Here is an 18,607-nt window from a genome sequence, read left to right as displayed (position 1 = left end):
ATTCAGTCTGAAAAATTAGCTTTTTTCCCTCTCTGGCTACTTCTTTACAGGCTGTCTCTTTATATCTGTATCATCATGTGTGGGTTTTTTGGGGGAGGGTAATTTTTCAAATACTTTTACATTCATTATTATGTTAGTTTCAGGTGTACAGCAGAGTTGTTTAACAATCACATACTTTACAAGGAGGCCGCCCCCAGTATTTCAAGTACACACATGGAACCATATAGAGTTATTGCAATATCATTGACTATATTCCCTGTGCTGTACATTATGTATGTCTTAAAAGTAGAATTATACAACAGATCTGTGGGCAGTATCTGATTGGAGTCAGCTTTGGGTTCAGATATGAGTTGTGACATTAATCGGCTTTCTAAAATTGGACACTTTATCTTGATATGTTTCTCTTTCTTCATATATTGGTTCAGTGTAAGCAATCAAACATAAGAGAAAATGTTTTTGGATGATCATATATCACAAGGCACCATCCCAGTATTTCTAGTAGGATATATGTGATCTTTTCCCTTTGCTCTTCTCCCTTGTGGTTATACAATGTGATGGCAATGTTCCTTAGCTTTTGTGTTTTGTTTTGTTTTTTAATTAGAATGAGTTTTTAAAGTTAGAGAGAATTGATAGAGAGACCCACTGCCCATAATAAAACTGGGTTCTTTGGAGAATGTTTTTCTTAATTTTTTAAAAAATATATTATATTGATTATGTTATTACAGTTGTCCTATTCCCCCCTTCATTCCCCTTCACCCTGTACACCCCATCATTTCCCCCCATTAGTTTATGTCCACGTGTCTCAAGTGCTTTAGATTCTATATTTTCCATACTACTCTTGCCCTCCCCCCTATCTATTTTCTACCTACCCTCTATGCTATTTTCTGTACCTTCTCCCCCTTCTCCTCCTCCCACCCCCCTGTTTCTAACCCTCCATGTGATCTCCATTTCTATGGTTCCATTCCTGATCTAGCTGTCCTCTTGGTTTCCTTTTGTTTTAGGTGTGGTTGTTAATAACTGAGTTTGCTGTCCTTTCACTGTTCATATTTTTATCTTCTTTTTCTTAGATAAGTCCCTTTAACATTTCATATAATAAGGGCTTGGTGATGATGAATTCCTTGAATTTGACTTTATCTGAGAAGCACTTTACCTGCCCTTCCATTCTAAATGAAAGCTTTGCTGGATAGAGCAATCTTGGCTGTAGGTCTTTGGATTTCATGACTTGGAATATTTCTTTCCAGCCTCTTCTTGCCTGTAAGGACTCTTTTGAGAAATCCGCTGACAGTCTGATGGAAATTCATTTGTAGGTGGCTGTCCCCTTATCTCTTGCTGCTTCTAGGATTCTCTCCTTCATTTTAATCTTGGCTAATGTAATTATGATGTGTCTTGGTGTGTTCCTTCTTGGGTCCAACTTCTTTGGGACTCTCTGAACTTCCTGGATTTCCTGGAAGTCTATTTCCTTTGCCAGACTGGGGAAGTTCTCCTTTATTATTTGTTCAAATAAGTTTTCTACTTGTCGCTTCTTCTCTTCCCCTTCTGGTTCCCCTATAATTCGGAGGTTGGAATATTTAAAGATGTCCTGGAGATTCCTAAGCCTCTTCTCATTTTTTTGAATTCTTGTTTCTTCATGTTTTTCTGTTTGGTCATTTTTTCCTTCCTTCTGGTCCCCTTGATTGATTTGAGTCCCAGTTTCCTTTCCTTCACTATTGGTTTCCTGTGCATTTCCCTTCATTTCAATTAGTTTAGCCTTCATTTGTTCCTCTAATTTGTGACTAAAATCAACCATTTCTGTGAGCATCCTGGTCACCAGTATTTTGAACTGTGCATCTGATAGGTTGGCTATTTCTTGGTCACTTAGAGTTATTGGCTCTGGGGCTTTGCGTTCTTCTTGAGCCATGATGTTCTGGTCTGTTCACGCCTGTTACATATGAGGAGCGGAGCCCTAGGTGTTCGCCAGGTTGGGGCAACTCAGTCGCTGGGTTGTGACGTTGTATGTGGGGGCCAGGTCAGAGAGGGGCAGTGGCGGTCCCCTTTGCTGCTTCCCCCCGCTGGGACCCACACAGTCCGTCTCACTGCTTGCTCCTTTGCCTGGTTTATCTGCACGCAAATGTGTGACCGCGGTCAGCCTTTCGCCTTGGGCCCTCACTGGGTCTGCCCCTCGCGACCCCACGCCTGGGATTTGCCAATCTTTGCCCGCATGCCTGGGTCGGTCTGGCCGAGTTTTCCTGTGAGACCCTGCTCCGCCAGCCGCTGGCTCCGCCCCTTTACTGGTCTGGCTGAATGGTTTGTTATTGTCAGACTTCTGTACAGTTCAATTTTCTGTGTTTTGGTTGCATTTTTGTTACTAAAACTTTATTGTCTTTAAACTTGGTTGTGCGAGGAGTCACAGTGTTTCCACCTACGCCTCCATCTTGGCCCGGAGAATGTTTTTCCTAAAAGGAATATTATGATAGAACTCATCCACAGAGTTCAAAGAAGTAGGTGTGAAGTTCAAACGGGTCCACAGATGAAAACAATAGGTATAACTGACTTGCCTGATGGATATTAAGAGAATATAAGAAATGTCTCTCGGGTCCTTTCAATTTCAGTTGAGCTAAGGAATGACAAGGTTGTCTGTATTTGACAAGGGGGGCGCTTTTCCAAAGGAACTTTCTGTTGAAAACCTGATTCTGGTCCAGCTGTAAAAAAATAAAAAAGCTTTTTGTGATAACCACAACTTAATGTCTAGCTTGACTTCAGTCAGTTTTATGATTTTTTCAATTACATGAAGAAATAGTAGTAATTTATTACGGTATATTTACTATATCAAATTAATTACTCATCACCATTCCTTAATTCATTTCTTTATCCAAAAATATTCATTGAGCTCATGCTATATGCTAGGTGCTGCTCTAATTCACACGTGCGATTAACAAAGAAGTCCTGCTTTTGTGGAGTTAACATTCTGGTTGGAGGCAGAGAGTAAGCAAAGAGACCAGTAAAAACACAGTAGGTCAGGAGAGAATAAGAGGTCTGCCTTCCCGTCATTCCATTCCCGCGAACTTTTCCCTCATTCCTTTTTCCAAATTTATCATTTTGCTATTTTTATTTTCTCTACTTCCTAGTGGCACTTAATCTTCTATATCATTCAAACCTTCCTGAGGGCTTAGTCTTTTGTCCTCTTCCCTGTTACCTCTTCCCTAGTCATGAGCAGATTAGATGAGGTATAAAAGTTAAGAGTATCTCAAGTCCAAACCTTTTAGCTAATCTTGTTTCCTTTATCCTAAAGCCTATCTCATATCTCCAAAAGGCATCTCAAAAACCAAATGATACTTTTTTTCCTCTCAAACGTGTTCTTTCCCATATCCTCTCCAGATCAATGAGTTTACTTGCAAAGAATAAGCTGGTACAGGTGCTAGACTAGACTGGGTCATAATTTTTTCTTACAGATGGGGCTCTGCTAAGGCAATTGGTTTTGCTTAGGCAATATAGCAAGACACAGTTACTTTCTCTGTCCCATAGAATTTATAAGATACCAAAAGAAAAAGGCACTAATGACCATTTAAGCCACCTCCCTGTTACAGAACAAAACAAAGAGAAGTGTGTAGAAATTAAGAAATATAAATTGCTAGAGTGTGACGGAACCTGCTCAGTGTGCTTCCTTTTATAATTAAATAAGGATGGCAGCCTTTCTTCCATCAATAACCACAGTGCGAAGTAAAAAGTCGCATAAGGGAGATATGTAAAAATTGCAGCAAGGAGTGGCAAACTCTGTGTGAGACTGGCAGAGCAGGTTTCTCCAAGGAAGTGACTGGAGCTATCTCTTGAAAAACCTCCAGCAGTTTTTCAGGATAGCCTGAGACCCAGGGAGGGTACTACAGATGAACCCCTCAGCGTGCTTGACTTCTCTGAAACATTTGTCCTTGCTAATGTGGGGGATTTGCTTCATCTTGACCTTCTTCCCAATCATAGGCACAAAACCACAGAGAGCATCCTTCCCTGCCTCAAATGCAACATTTCATTCCTAAGGCAGTTCTTTAACCCTCTTCATTTGTTTTCCCTTATGATTAGAAGTGAGATTTTAGAGAATGTATAAACAAATCAAAAACTCTCAAATTTGAATCTACTAAATAACAGAACTACTCTAAATCCTACTGCCAGAAGCAGCATGCCATATGGTAGAATAAAATAGTTTGATCCAGAGAAAAATGTTATTTTTGAAGAAGAGAAACCTCTGTTCATCACTTAACCATTTTAAAGTCTAACTTTGTTAATTGTAATGTTTGGCAGACACTTTTTTAGCTACATATGCATTTTTATTTTTCAAAGTTAATAATGGTTGTTTTTCATGCTTCCATATAAACATTGAGGTTGCAAGAAAAAGTCATAGGATCATTATTGCACCATCTGTTCTGGCTGGTTTGTTTTAGTCATATGCTTTTCAGTGTTCTTACTGAGCTGTCAACAATCTGCCAATTAATTACGAAAACCTAACAGGTTGTCAGAGGTTACTGTACTGAGAGAGTGAGCTCACCAGCCTGTATATCATGCTCTTGCTAACTGTTGATTGGCAAACAATTTCCAGGACACTTTTTGTGGATGAGTAAATTTTTAAAGACATAATGATGACATCTTTGGATCCTGTAGCTGAAGGGAACGAAGAATATGATCATTAGTTTCTGGGTTTAGGTGGTTATTTGATAACTACATGATAGGATTCAATTATTTTTCTTAGTAATATTTCGATGAAGACACTTTTACAAGGTAGATCAACACAGAAACTAGTCCTTGTTCTTTGTCTTGTCTCACACTACACTGCTGCGTTCAAATGCCTATCTGTAATAGAAATCAGAGTTCTCTTACACAGTGTTATCTGACTTTTAATATTAGTTCTGTTTCACTTTATCTGTAATGCCAAGTAAATTACTCCAGTTATCTGACAGTGTTTGCTGAAATAAGTTGTGTATGTTATATTTTATTTTCATACAACTTTTTATTAAGAAATTTTAGACTTGAAAATTATAACATTATTGATAAAGAAATAAATCATGGTTAACAATATGAGATGTTAATTAAAATAGCACAAGTAGGTTACATGTACTGCATCAAAGATTTATACACTGACTTATTTTTATCAACTTTTTGTGAAATTTCTTAAAGCATATATTGCTAGCCTATTGCCTTTAACAGAGAAAATATTTCAGTAGATAGTTGATCAATGTATTAACAATATATGAAAGTTTATTTACCCAATATACGTGAGAGTGTGGGTCACTTATCAAAATGAATTATTAATTTGTTGTATAGTGTATAGTAGATAAAATATATGCAGCCATATGTGTATATATTTTGCCACTTATATGTATAGGCTTATGTGTATAAATGTGCATGTGTGTGTATGTGTGGTAGAAACAGAGAGAGAAAAGAGAAAGAGAACCTCTTATATGAGCAATATGAGCACTTGTAGGAAGCTTATGACCTTGCCTTTATCTAGGGTGATAAAAAAACAGAGTTAATGCCACGCCTCTCTCCTCCCTCTCCTGGTTAACAACAGGAGCATAGTATTCAGATACCTGAGAAAATATTCTTTCACCTGGGCTTGTTCCATTTGCTTTATTCTGGGACTCTACTTTATATTTAAAATATTTCACTCATTTGTCTTATAAACATATTAATCTCTCAGAGGATTAGAGTATACATCAAAATCATAGCAAAATGATGGATTGCAATTAAAAATATTTAGTTTTCTCAGGTTAGTTTTCTGATGTTTTTTTAGCAGTGGTGAAAATAGGGATTATCATTCAGCATTATCAGAGTGCAAGAAAACATGATCTTTCTTTTATTGTTATGCAGGATGGCATTCATTTATGTATTTATTTACTGAGTGTCGAGGAAGTGCCAGGTGATTTGCTAGATCTACAGAATATAATACTGAGAAAAAATTCCCCATGTTCCTGCATTCATGAAACTTGAAGGAGAAGACAGATATATGCATAATCTAGTTAAGAAGGCCAACATTCAAGCAATCATATTAATTTTGTATAATTATAAACACATGCTCTGAAATAAAGGAAAACCGATCTATGATCCTGAGCAACTACCGCCTCTAACTCAGGCTTGGTGTTAGGAGGCAAGATCCCTGAAGCTTATGTTTGATATGTGAAAGTCTTTGGGTAATTAATGGGGAAGAAAATGTGGCATTTCAGTAGACAAAATAGCATACCAGAGCCGATAGTAAGAATGTACAAAATAAGTTCAAAGAACTGAATGAGGTTAGTGCCGCTGGAGAGCAGTTATTTACAGGAAGAGGAAGATATGCAAAGCCTGGACTCTGGGAACTTGTGCACTGTCAGTAATTTGTTTTCATCTTAAAGGTAAATGATCATATCCTAAAATTGCTGACAAGGGCAATAACGTTATGCTGTTTGGGTTTGTCGTGACCACTCAGGCTGTTGTGAGGAAAATGGATCGCGGTTTCGTGTATGTAAATGTGGAAGGGCAGTAGGGGTGTGACTGGGACAGTTTAGGAAGAAGCGGTGCTGATGGCTTGAGCTAAGGTTGTGACGACAGTCGAGTTGGAGAGAAACTAATGTTTAAAGGTTATGTTTTGAAGGTAGAAATAGCAGAACTTCCTGATAGGCTTAGAATGGACGGTAAGGGAACAAACAATATCAAGGGTGTCTCCTTTGTTTCTGCTTCAGTAAATGGATGAATGAAAAGCAGAGAAAACATGACTTTACATGGTGGTGTGTATACTATGAGGAGATGCTTTTGAAACGTGAAGGTGGAGCTGTTATGTAGGCGAGCTATACCAGTATGGAGATCAGGTGGAAGCAATGCATGTACTTAAAACCATAGACTTTGTTGAAAAAACCTAAACAGAGGGAAAAGGGTAGGAAAAGTGCTAGCAATGACATTTGGTAAAATGCAATGTTTAGTAGCAAAGTAAAGGAGTAGGATTAACTCAGAAAATAACTGAAGAAATTTTATAAATTCTGTAGAAACTGGGGGAAGGGATGTCAGAGACACCAAGTCAAGTGACTGTTTCTTATAAAAAGAACGGTTACACTTGTAGTGACATAGAAACCTGATTGAAGTAAGATATGGTCAGGCAATGGACAGAATGAAATAGACAACTCTTTACTAGCACTCTTGAGAAATCTAAATTACTCAAGAAGCCAAACGTACAGATTGGCTCAGGAGGAGAAAGAGCTCCATTATTGCCACAATAAGTACAAAAATGGTGAAAATAGTGAAGTGAAATGTAATTATAATTGAACTCAAAGCATAAGCTTAGTGTCCTATATGATAATATATATAATTTTACAACTTCCTTGTTTATCAAAAAACATAGAATATTGAAAAGAATCATAGGAATTTTTGTTTAAAACACTTATAATTTCCTGGGATATCCCTTTTTATATTTTATCTTTTTAATTTTTTACTTAAGAAGATGCCCTTTCAGATACTATTGAGAAAATGTACTCATAATGTAATAGAACCCATCTGCATAATTTCTGTTCTACTTTAGTTTATTAAGTACCAACCATAGAAGACTCTTCTTAACTTCTCACCATTCTTACTAGCAGATTATAATAATTATGTTTAAGCATTATTCACCAAACATACTTAAAGAGGAATTCAATATTTATAAACATGTTAATAATTGTATTTTGTGTGGATGCTTAGAAAATTATCCATGGTTTAATGTTTTTTTTTCTTTATGTAATTTTCTTTCAATCTGTTTTTATTAATTTTCTCCTCAATACATTTTTATTGGCCCCTATGTTCTATTTATTGAATGTTGTATAGGGCTGTATGAGTGAAAAATAAAAACAGCATTTGTTGTGGTAAGGAGAATCATAATTTATATTTGGAGATGCTTACCTACTATGGATTCAATTGGAAATTGCTATTAATTTTTTATTAGACCTGTAGAGATTATTTCACACTATTTAATACTTCTTAATACATTTCTTGAATATATAATATATTTTCTGATTACTCATAATGTTAATTTTCACAGGTGAAAAGCAAAAAGGATGTTTAAGTGCTGGCCAGCTGTTTTGGTACTTGGATTCATTTTTTTGGAGTCAGAAGGAAGGCCAACCAAAGAAGCAGGATATGGCCTTAAATCTTATCAACCTCTAATAAGATTGCGACACAAGGTACAGTCACTATTCTGAAGTTTCTTATAGTGCCTAGCAATTAGAAACTAACCTACTAGTTTTCTGGTTCATTATTCACTCAGAGCTTTAGAATATGCTTTCAGAATGTAATCATGAAAATTCACATCTTAACACAGAAAATGCTTGTAATTTTGCAAATTTACAGTTTTGAGAATTAAATACTCCTAAACAAAGTATAGAGATGGCTCATTTAAAAACATATTGTTCAAGTTAATAAGTAGTTAATAGTAATATATTTAAAAAAACAAGTAAATGAATTACTAATCAAGGAGACAGTTTCTATTATTTCCACATTAATTTTAAGTTTAAACTTTTTAAAATAAAATCAAAAGTGTGGTGTTCTTTAATTTGTCATAAAGATAAACAAAAAAGGATGTCTATACTATGTGGAAATATATAGGTGGTAAAGGATTAGTTTTCATAGAAGTAATGAAACTAAATTTTAATTTAATCAAAAATAATTTTGGGCTGTGTAAGGTTCTTTTAATACTTAACATGTTTATGTTAAATATTTTCAAGTATAAAATAAGTTGACATTTAAGCATAGTATCAATTACAAAGTTTATACACAGATTATACTATAACTAACAAACTCAAATATATCTTATTAAATCAAATAAAATTTATAATACATTTTGGTTTTGATAGAAAGTAGGAATGATACTAAAAGCATGCTAATTATGAGAGACAATATATATTTTTAAAATTTCTCATACCGCTTGTCTTTAAAAACCACTTTTGAAATAAACAAATATATTAATTTTCTCCTTTACATTCAACACATACCTTTGGCATTTACATTATACATATATATATTTTGCTGAAATTCCTTCATAATATTATAATGTTTTAATAAAACAGTGAAACTAGATTGGGATTTTTATGTGTCAGACAGACACTAAGCCAAGATCTTAATTGTATTATTCTGTCCTCAAAACAATCTTATTAAAATGTTCCCATTTTCATTTTATAAATTAGAAATCAAAATTCTTAGAAATGTTAAGGGATTTTCTGAATACATATATTTATTACATATATGAATTGTCTAGGCATAACATGCAAAATAGGTTTCATAGCCAGAAAAAAATAAGTAAAATGTAAAAGTATGCTTTAATGTCAAATATTGTAGAAATTTAGTCACATATAAAAACAAGTAAGTTCTTAAAGTTTCTGGTCTGAGTAAAAGCAATGGGAGAATTGGCATTGTTCCATTAACTTTCCACTGTCAGTCATGATACCTATTTCATGGACTAATAATCAGTTTTATCCAGCCCAACACTTAGAAATAATAACTCCTTTGTGAATGCTGTCAAAACACAATTTTAATACAACATATTGTCTCATACTGCAACGCACCCAGTGAATGCACATTCTGTGCTGTGTGTCTGGCATCTCCAGGTCAGAACCATGCCTTTCCAGTCTTTTCACTCCTGTGCCAGGAACACAGTAGATACTGTTTAATTGAATCTCTGTGGGCCTTTACCTCTAAACAATCAGAAGTAATAGGTGATTGTTCGTATTTAAAACCAAGGGGCTGAGAACGTCATGGTGGTACTTAACCTTGAAACAACTTGGGACAGAAGTGAAATTGGCTATAGCAGGCATGTTGTGAATGTGTGCCTCTGTGTGTGTCCATGTGTGTGGCAGTGTGTGTTTGATGGAGCAACGGAGCGCCCTGAGTTGTGCAAGCCCCCGCATGAACGACCAATTAATCTCCATTCACATCCACCCGCACCTGACCCCTGGAAACGACCTTTCCTTCCCCAAGGACTCAAAAATTAATCTCATGATAGCCTTTATTTATTCATTTTTGTTTTTATCAGTCATTATTTGGATTTCAAAAATCATCTGGGCATCCTTTTTTTCCTGCTGATTCTCATTCCAACTCAGGTTACACGCCACCTGACTGGTGACGCTTTCCCAAACCTTAACCGAAAATGGAAAAGCCTTAAATGTTCTCTCCACCTTTGTTATTAATTTTCATCCATAAACTTTATAACCATCCCTCACTTATTTGTTAGTTTGTTGAATGTTTCCTTTCATTATGCTATTAATTTTCCTGTAACTCGACACCTAGAAAAATGTTTGGCAGATGGTAAACACTCAACAAATAGATATGAAATGAATGACTCCATCTGGTGACTAGAATAAGACTGATATCAAGATGATATATGTATTTGTATTAATTAGTTAACTACATATAATTGTATTATAGAGTTCATTATAATCATTCATACATAATTACATCATATAATTAATTAAATTAATATATTGGGTATAATTTTTGGTATTTTATCAGGGCAACATCAGAAAAGCAATGCTTAAAATAGTTTTATATACATTATTTTAATAGTATTATCTAATATTTTATTTTTTAACCTATTTTCTGTTTAAATTGCAAAATATGTGAATATACACATCTGTAAAAGTGAGGGAATGCATAGAGACTTTCTATGGGGATTAGGTTTCATTAACGTTAAGTATTAGTTATTGACTAGAAAACTAAAACATGAATAATAAATACAGTCAGTTTCCAGTTCACATTAACTTTTTTCCATGTTTTTCCCAGAGAATTTTAGTACTTGGAATCTCAACCAATATATATATAGAAGTTGTTTTTATCAAATATTTGTGTGCCAAGTGTATAATGAATCCCCTCTTGGGAGCAAAAAGTGAAATGTGAGACTTATTTCTGAAATTACATATATATATATATCATAGCTCTAAATATAAACATATATGTATATATTTTTAAGGTTTGCAATAATATAGATGCATAAATGTGGTTGAAAAAATATTTTTGTCTCAAGATAAACACCAGTAACATATAAATCCATCATTCTAACTATAGAAGTCTTTATTTTTAAGGTTTTATTTTTCTTATTTTTAGACAGAGGGTAAGGGAAGGAGAAAGAGAGGGAAGGAAACATTCATGTGTGGTTGCCTTTCAGGGGACCTGGCTGAAATTGAACTGGCAACCCTTCAGTTTGCAGGACAGCAGTCAGTCCACTGAGCCACACCAGCCAGGGCTAATTATAGAAGTCTTAATTATAGTCTACAGTATGTGTCTGAATAAGCTAACATGTATTTCATAGAATGTGTTTATCTAACAAGTTTATGTATTATCAAATGTAGGAGTTCATTAGCATCCTAGACTTGTAAAATATACTTACCACATTCTAATCCCCAAAGTAGTTATTTATTATTATTCAAAAATAAACAGTGCATGCTTATATTATGCTAGGTGCTTTCATACACGTGATTTATTGTAACTTAATCTTATAATAATACTGCAATGTAAGGACTATTATTTCTGTTTATCTAAATCATATTATTAAAACCCAGAGAGGTTAAGTAAATTTCCCGAGGACAAGAGAGGAAACAGACAGAATCAATGAGATTGGTAAGAGACAGATAAAAGCAAAGGTAGACAGAGATGGGGAAAGGAACCAGAAAAAAATAACAATGGTGATGAAGGTAAAGCAAAATCACACTGACTTCAAGGAGAAACATCTAACAGTGTTTCAGAGTGTTCCTCCTGCTCCTCCAGAAGCACAACCAGAGTATTCTCATGTTCAGTCCTTAGCCAGACTGACACATCTTCTCCTGAAGGTTGCTGTAGCTCTGGGTGTGGGCCAACTTCTCAATGAAAACTCACCAGGAAGCAATAGTTACCACTGAAACTACTGGTATGTAGCTAGGAATGTGGGTGTTGAGCATAGTTTGTAACTATTCATTGCCATGTGCGTGGGGGATAAACTTCCTGAAGTCTCCCAAATTTTGAGGCATCAAAAGAATTGTTGTACTCAGAGCAGCCTTTGTATAACTCGGTACCATCAGGCATTTCGTGTACAATAGGCGCTCTGTTAGGTTCATTCAATACATTTGGTCATTTAATTGTCAGTATTCCCATGTGGTAAGTGGTTTTATTGCTGTTTTATAGATGAGGAAACTGTTGTTCACAAATGTTTAGTAGTCACTTAATATCACATAATGAGTAAGTTAGGAAGCAGGATTTCGGGTTTAATACATAGAATATAAAAAGTGAACACAAGTTACACGAGCACATTTGGTAGCAATTTGACCTGCGTGCAGTAGATGTCCTATTCTTCCCTCATTCTGATTCCATGTTAATAAGACAGAATTTTATTTCTTGGTCCCTTTGTGGTGAGATGAGACTATGGTCTCACACTGGCCAATAAGCAGTGAGAACTGTCAGGCTACACATCTGGGCTGAACATTTGATTACCATGGTAAAATCTCCCTAAACTCTCTTTGCTTCTAGCATCGCAATCATAAGATGATCAAGGTAGTGGTGGCTTAATCATCCCGTAGTGTCTAAATAACTACGATGAATAAAACACGTGGGCCATTAAGTGATCCCCTTGAAATGTGAAAGGAGGGAAAAAGCTTCTCCAAACCAGTGAGATTTGGGAGTTGCTTGTTATCTCAACATAACCATAGTCTACCCTCACCAATAAAGACAGACTAGAATTTATTATAAACTCATATCACCTAACTACAAATCCTGGGCTCTTTCTCTGTACCATCTTGACTTTCTCTTTCACTTCTACTCTTGGGGATTTTCTTAATCTTTTTTTCTCCATTCTTTCTTTCTTCTCTTTTTTGCTGTGTCATTTTTTCCCACCCCAGTTTGACTTCCTGGTATATTAATAACCCTACAATCTGTACACACTACTATTTTAGTTTATTACCATATACCTGCATTGGTTGACTATAAATCCTGTTAGGGCCGGTACCATGTACATCCCTTTTCTTACCTACAGCACCGATTGTACCGATTGTACAGCTGCATTGTTTGCTGAGGAAGATCATCAAAGTCTTGCTTGAGGGAGAATCTTAGGACTGTAGGAGTGCTCTTTGAGTATACCTAGTGGGAGCCCTTAAAGACCTTAAAATGCTGACATCTTCATGTGACTGGAGAATGCTCTCTCTACCTTTACAATGCAGAGCTACTCCTGAAAACGAAAATCGCCTTACAATTCTTTTACTACCTAAATCGAATTGTTTGTGAGAGTAGTTACTGTGCAAATAGGCCAAAGAGTTTGCATAATTTAGTAAGTCCAGAGAGTGTTGCTATACACCGTAGTACAATGTAATTCAAATCACTCATTTGTGAGAGGTGGTTTTTACTTTTAGTGTTAAAAAAATCGTAGAAGTGGTTTGGTGAAAAGGGGCGGGAGAGCACTCCAGGGAGGGAGAAAGGCATTAAACAACTCATCAAAACTGTGAGTGCTTGGAGGCTGGGAACCTTCAGGCAAACCCAGGGGCATTGTTTCCTGACTGAGGAAAATTTGTGCCGTTCCATCTGAAATACCTGACTGCTCGAAGCATGCTCAAGGGAAGGCCCTTTAAAATGTTTATATATTTTTCAGAGGTCAGGAAACAATTTGCACTTCTTTCTGAGAACAAAAAAACAAAGCAATACTAGGAGCAAAGTGGGTAGTGGTAAAGAAAAAAGTTAATTGAATGTATTGACATTTATTATTTATTATATAATAATAATTAATTAGCATGTATTGGCATATCTTGTATATATCATAATGGCTAAATATCATTAATACATCTCAAGTGTTTTTCTAATAAAGTAAATTAGAAAAATAAATATGTTTGAAAAATAAAAAAAGCACTTTTGAAATTCTTTTTCTGATAAACAATAACCAAGTATTAACTGACTAAACCTCTCCATTTTAAGATTGTGCAAGACCAATTGAAGAATAATTTTAAAATTGTAGTCTGAGGTTAATAAAGTCTATGAACACATAGTAGTTTCTTTAGTTATAAATTCTTTATAACTAAGAGGAATGAATCTAAGGAATTTCATAAGTTTTAGCAAAAATGCTTTTTAGTCCTTTAAGAGTCTTAGACAAAAATCACAACACAAAGATGTTTGTTAAACTTTTTTTAAATTAAAAATGACCTACACATATATTACTGATGGTATAGATACTTTCTTAATGTTATAATTCTCAACCCAAATGCCTAAAAGAGACTCTATTTTATAATGATGTTTCCATTGATATTGTGTTATTCTTCTGAGATTCTGGGCTTCCATTTCATCTTCCAAAAACTAGTAGGATACAGAAACTCATGAGTAACCTTTTTTTTTCTGGGAGTGAATTTGAATATTATCAAGACCTGTGAATGGCTTGAGATATTTACCTCTTTGCAAGCTACTATGTTCACCTGCCACTCATAGTTTCATGAACAGTGGCAGAAGACACATAAGACCCCTGGGTCAGAGATAAAGGATGGCTTATTGCTCATAGCAATAGCAGTAGCCAGAGTTTAAGCTAGTATCTTGGGCTCAGTTTCCACAGGCCAATGTAAAGATACCAGGTTATACCAGCATACACCATGGGATATATTACACAAGGAGATCTGAGTTGAAGAATGCTGGTTCTGTTGTACGGACCATATGCATACCTGTTCTTTGCACCAGAAGAAAACCTTTTCTTTATCATATTAGACAGTAAGTAGTCCTACCCTTTGCTCTGCATGAAGATACAGTCTGTTTTCAAAGGCTATAAATGCACTTGCCCTTGGCTCCAGAGGGAGACATTTTTTTTTACATACCAGTACTGTTTACTATACAAACATCCTTGAACAGATAGTCCAGAGAAAATTGCAGTCAGTGTCTCTGCTCATGAGTTGTACAGAAACGTAAGAGACCCATGGAAGACTTCTCCCAATACACAGTGAGAGTACCACTGTTAAAGGGTGAGAATTAACATTAAGTAAATCTGTCAAAGCCAAAATAAAATGTGGTGTGGCTTTCACAGTTGGTTTGAAAACCCTTACATAATGATGGCTTCCTCCAACCCTTTTCCTGATTAACTTTGTCCTTCAGCAACTTTAAGAAAATATAACCAAAGACACTGAAATACAGAACAGGCTGACAGGGACCAGAAGGGAGAGGGGAGGGAATTTCAGGGGAAAAGGGGAACGATTCACAGGAACAAGTATAAAGGACACATGGACAAAAACTAGGGTGGGGTGGAAATGGGAGGGAGCGGGGAGGGCTGGACGGGTGAGCTGGGATGGGAGTAAAAGACAAAACTGTACTTGAACAACAATTAAATAAATAAATAAATAAATTAATTAATAAAAACAACTTTAAGAAAAAAATATTTTGCTGGCCATTGAACAAGCTGCTTACCTATGTATTCCTTCAAAGCAGTGTATATTTGTTCATCTTGGTAAACCAAGCATGCAGTGGACCATGTCACTTTGTGTGACAAAAATAATTCATTAAAGAGATATATCTGACTTCTAAAATTATCAAGGTACCAACCTGCTACAGAAAATCATTTCATCCCTTTGAGAATAAATCTCAAAGGGGCACTGTTACTACAGATGTGCACAATGGCATGAAAAAGTTTGCTCCATTACCCCTTTTTGACCCTACTTTAAAATATTTTTGATTAAAGCTTTAAAAGTAGCTATAACTTGGAAAAATAGAGCTGCTTTCTAGTGAAGATTTGGGGTTTTACAATGCTAAAAATGTGATGCATTAGCATTGTATTTACACCTATTAAAAATATAATGAAGTAGCCAAATTAAGTCAAAATTTAAGTATGTTAGGCCTGGCTGTTGTAGCTCAGTGGATTGAGTGCAGGCCTGTGAACCACACGATCGTGGTTCGATTCCCAGTCAGGGCACATGCATGGGTTACAGGCCAGTTCCCAGCAGGGTACTTACAAGAGGCAACCATACGTTGATATTTCTCTCCTTTTCTCCTTCCCTTCCTCTCTAAAGACAAATAAATAAAATCTTTTAAAAAATGTAAGTACATTAGAGTCAGACTTGTCAGGATTCTGGAGAACTCTAGTTATTTCCCAGCCTTGAGTCATATGGTCTTCCTACTAGCTGGGTAGGGATTTCTAAGTGACCTGAGTCTACTGCGCTTCTTCACACCCAACTCAATAATTAAAAGCAAAAAGGATAGTCAAAAAGAATATGGCTTTATTCCTGTTTCCCTGAAGGGTCATTAAACTTTTTACTGATATAGAAGCACCAGAATATTAGGACCTAGGTGCAATTAAACAGCTTTTCTTTACTCTCCATTTTCTTTTGATTGGCTTCCAAACCCTTCTTATTTTTAAATATAGTTATATTTTCTACCGTGTCTCTAGGAAGGATAGTGCTAGAGAAAAACAAACTATTAATTCATCTGTATCCGCATTAATTAAGAGCATTAAGTTAACTCCTATTCAAAATATAAAAGTGTGATTGTTTTTAACAGGAAAATGAAGTAAAAATGCATTTATTTAATCATTCATATTAATGCATTGGCAGACTAGCATTTGCATTTAGTACTTCAATTTTTAAATTAGTAATAAGTTGTCCTGTCTTTTAAATTAATAATAAGTTGCTATGTCTTTTATTATTAAAATTCTATTATAAATTCAATTAGGAAAGCTTTGTATTATAAATGAAGAAACTATCCTGATTTATAAGCTTGATATTTAGCATGTTTAGGAGATAAAAACCTTATAGTATATAAACTAGAGTTGAAAAGAGTGGTATTATTTTTAATTAATATAACTCACTGCTAGTTTTGGGCATCATTTCTCCTTGTATGTGAACTGAGACTTAGTGTTAGAGCTACAAGGTAGTAGAAAACTTCAATTTGTTTAAAAAATATATGTAATGCAGATGGGAAAACAGAACCCGGAAAAAACTGATGACACAGTTCTTTGGTAAAGGCCACACAGGTAAGCTGCTGCTCAGCTAACATTCAATTTCCTGTCTTCAAGAACGGTTCTGTTTGCTTTTACATACCACCCCCTAAATTATCACTTTTCTTTAAGTTCTGTTTCTATGGGAAAAAGTACATTCAGCCATTATTGCAACAAGTGTATATTAAGTACCTATCACACACAAGGTACTGAGAAAATAATTCAAATTGAGTTTTTAACTACTCACATGTGGATTTGTGTGTGATTATTGGTGAAGCATATATCTCAAATGAATTGATTGAAAACGCTACTCATGACCTAATTTAAATGTGCAGCCAGGGCATGATTCTTTGGAGGGAACCAGTTTGCTCTGTGGAGCCTGGGCTACAGGAAAACAAATGAGGGGGTAACTAGGTATATTTGGTGGACTAGGCACTAGAAAAGAATACACTTAGTTACAGCATTGCACTAGCCCCTGGGTTGTCTGAAGGTGAGTAGTACAGTGGAAACATCCAATAAAAAATGCTTTATTAAACATGCTCTTAGGAGTTTGTTTACACATACTATCAGAAATGCTGGCTATGTGGTTTGTTTCCTCCTAAGGAAGGGGCTTCTTTCTGTTTCTCAATTTTTAATAGACTTTTTTTAGAACAGTTTTAAGGTTCATGGTAAAATTGAGTCAAGACTACAGAGAGTTCCCATAGACCTCCCTCCTGGCGCTACACCTATGTCACTTCCCCACTATTGACACCCAGCTCTAGAGTCCTACATTGGGTACAGTCCCTGAGCCTACGTTGTTACTGCCCAGGGCACATAATTTACTGTAGGGGTTCATTCTTGATGTTATGCATTTCATAGATGTTGACAAAGGCAGAGTGACCGGTATCTGCCATTGTGGTATCATACAAAATACTGTCACCATTTTTAAACAACCTCTTGGCTCTGCCTGTTTATTCTTCTGTCACCCACTGCCACCATGCTTGCTGATCTTTTTCCTATCTCCATAGTTTTGCCTATTTCAAAATGTTAAATAAATTTAACCCTACAGTATATAGCATTTTCAGATTGTCTTTTCTTCAATACTGATAGGTATTTAAGTCCCTCCATATATTTTTATGACTTGCTAGCTCATTTCTTATTAGTGCTGAATATTTTCTGTTGTCTTGTTGTAGCACAGTTGATTTATCCATTCACCTACTGAAAGACATCCTTGTTGCTTGATTTTTGCAATTATAAATAAATTGCTATAAACATCTGTGCTCAAGTTTTTGTGTGGTCATAAGTTTTTAGCTCACTTGGGTACATGTCATATGGTATGAATATGTTCAGTTTTCTAAGAAACTGCTAAATATCTTCCAAAGTGGCTATACCATCTTACATTCCCACCAAGAAATAATGAGAGTTCTTGTTGCTACGCATTCTTGTCAGCTTCGGGGGTGACATTTTAAAAAAAATGTTGGCCATTGTTATATATATCTTCTGATAACTCATTGTGGTTTCAATGTCCAATTCACTGAACATGTATGTTTACTGTATTTGCATATACTTATTTGCCATCTGTATATTTTCTCTGGTGTAGGTGTCAGCTTATGTCTTTTGCCCACTTTACAATTGAGTTGTTAGTTTTCTTATTGTTAAGTTTTATGAATTTATCATCTATTTTGGAAAATATTGCTTTCTCAGTTTTGTCTTTTGAAAATATTTTCTTTCTGACTGTGCCTTATCTTCTTGTCTTCT

At 35.4% G+C, this 18,607-nt stretch overlaps 1 protein-coding gene across 4 annotated transcripts in view; it reads left to right on the top strand.

Annotated features, from left to right (window-relative positions):
* The window catches only part of FSTL5 (follistatin like 5), a 558,399-nt gene that overhangs the window by 40,331 nt on the left and 499,461 nt on the right, over nt 1–18,607 (top strand). For all 4 annotated transcript variants that reach the window (XM_037058318.1, XM_037058317.1, XM_037058316.1 and 1 more), the window contains exon 2: nt 8,006–8,147. In XM_037058318.1, coding sequence (XP_036914213.1) covers nt 8,022–8,147 — 126 coding nt within the window. In that variant the 5' untranslated portion in view covers nt 8,006–8,021. The remainder of the gene's footprint in view (nt 1–8,005; nt 8,148–18,607) is intronic.

The sequence above is a fragment of the Sturnira hondurensis genome, unplaced genomic scaffold (genome assembly GCF_014824575.4).
Source record: "Sturnira hondurensis isolate 20B ecotype Veracruz unplaced genomic scaffold, ASM1482457v3 Scaffold0010128, whole genome shotgun sequence".
Taxonomy (NCBI): domain Eukaryota; kingdom Metazoa; phylum Chordata; class Mammalia; order Chiroptera; family Phyllostomidae; genus Sturnira; species Sturnira hondurensis.
Note: the sequence above shows the minus strand (reverse complement) of the source record. Positions and strands in the feature narration are given on the sequence as shown.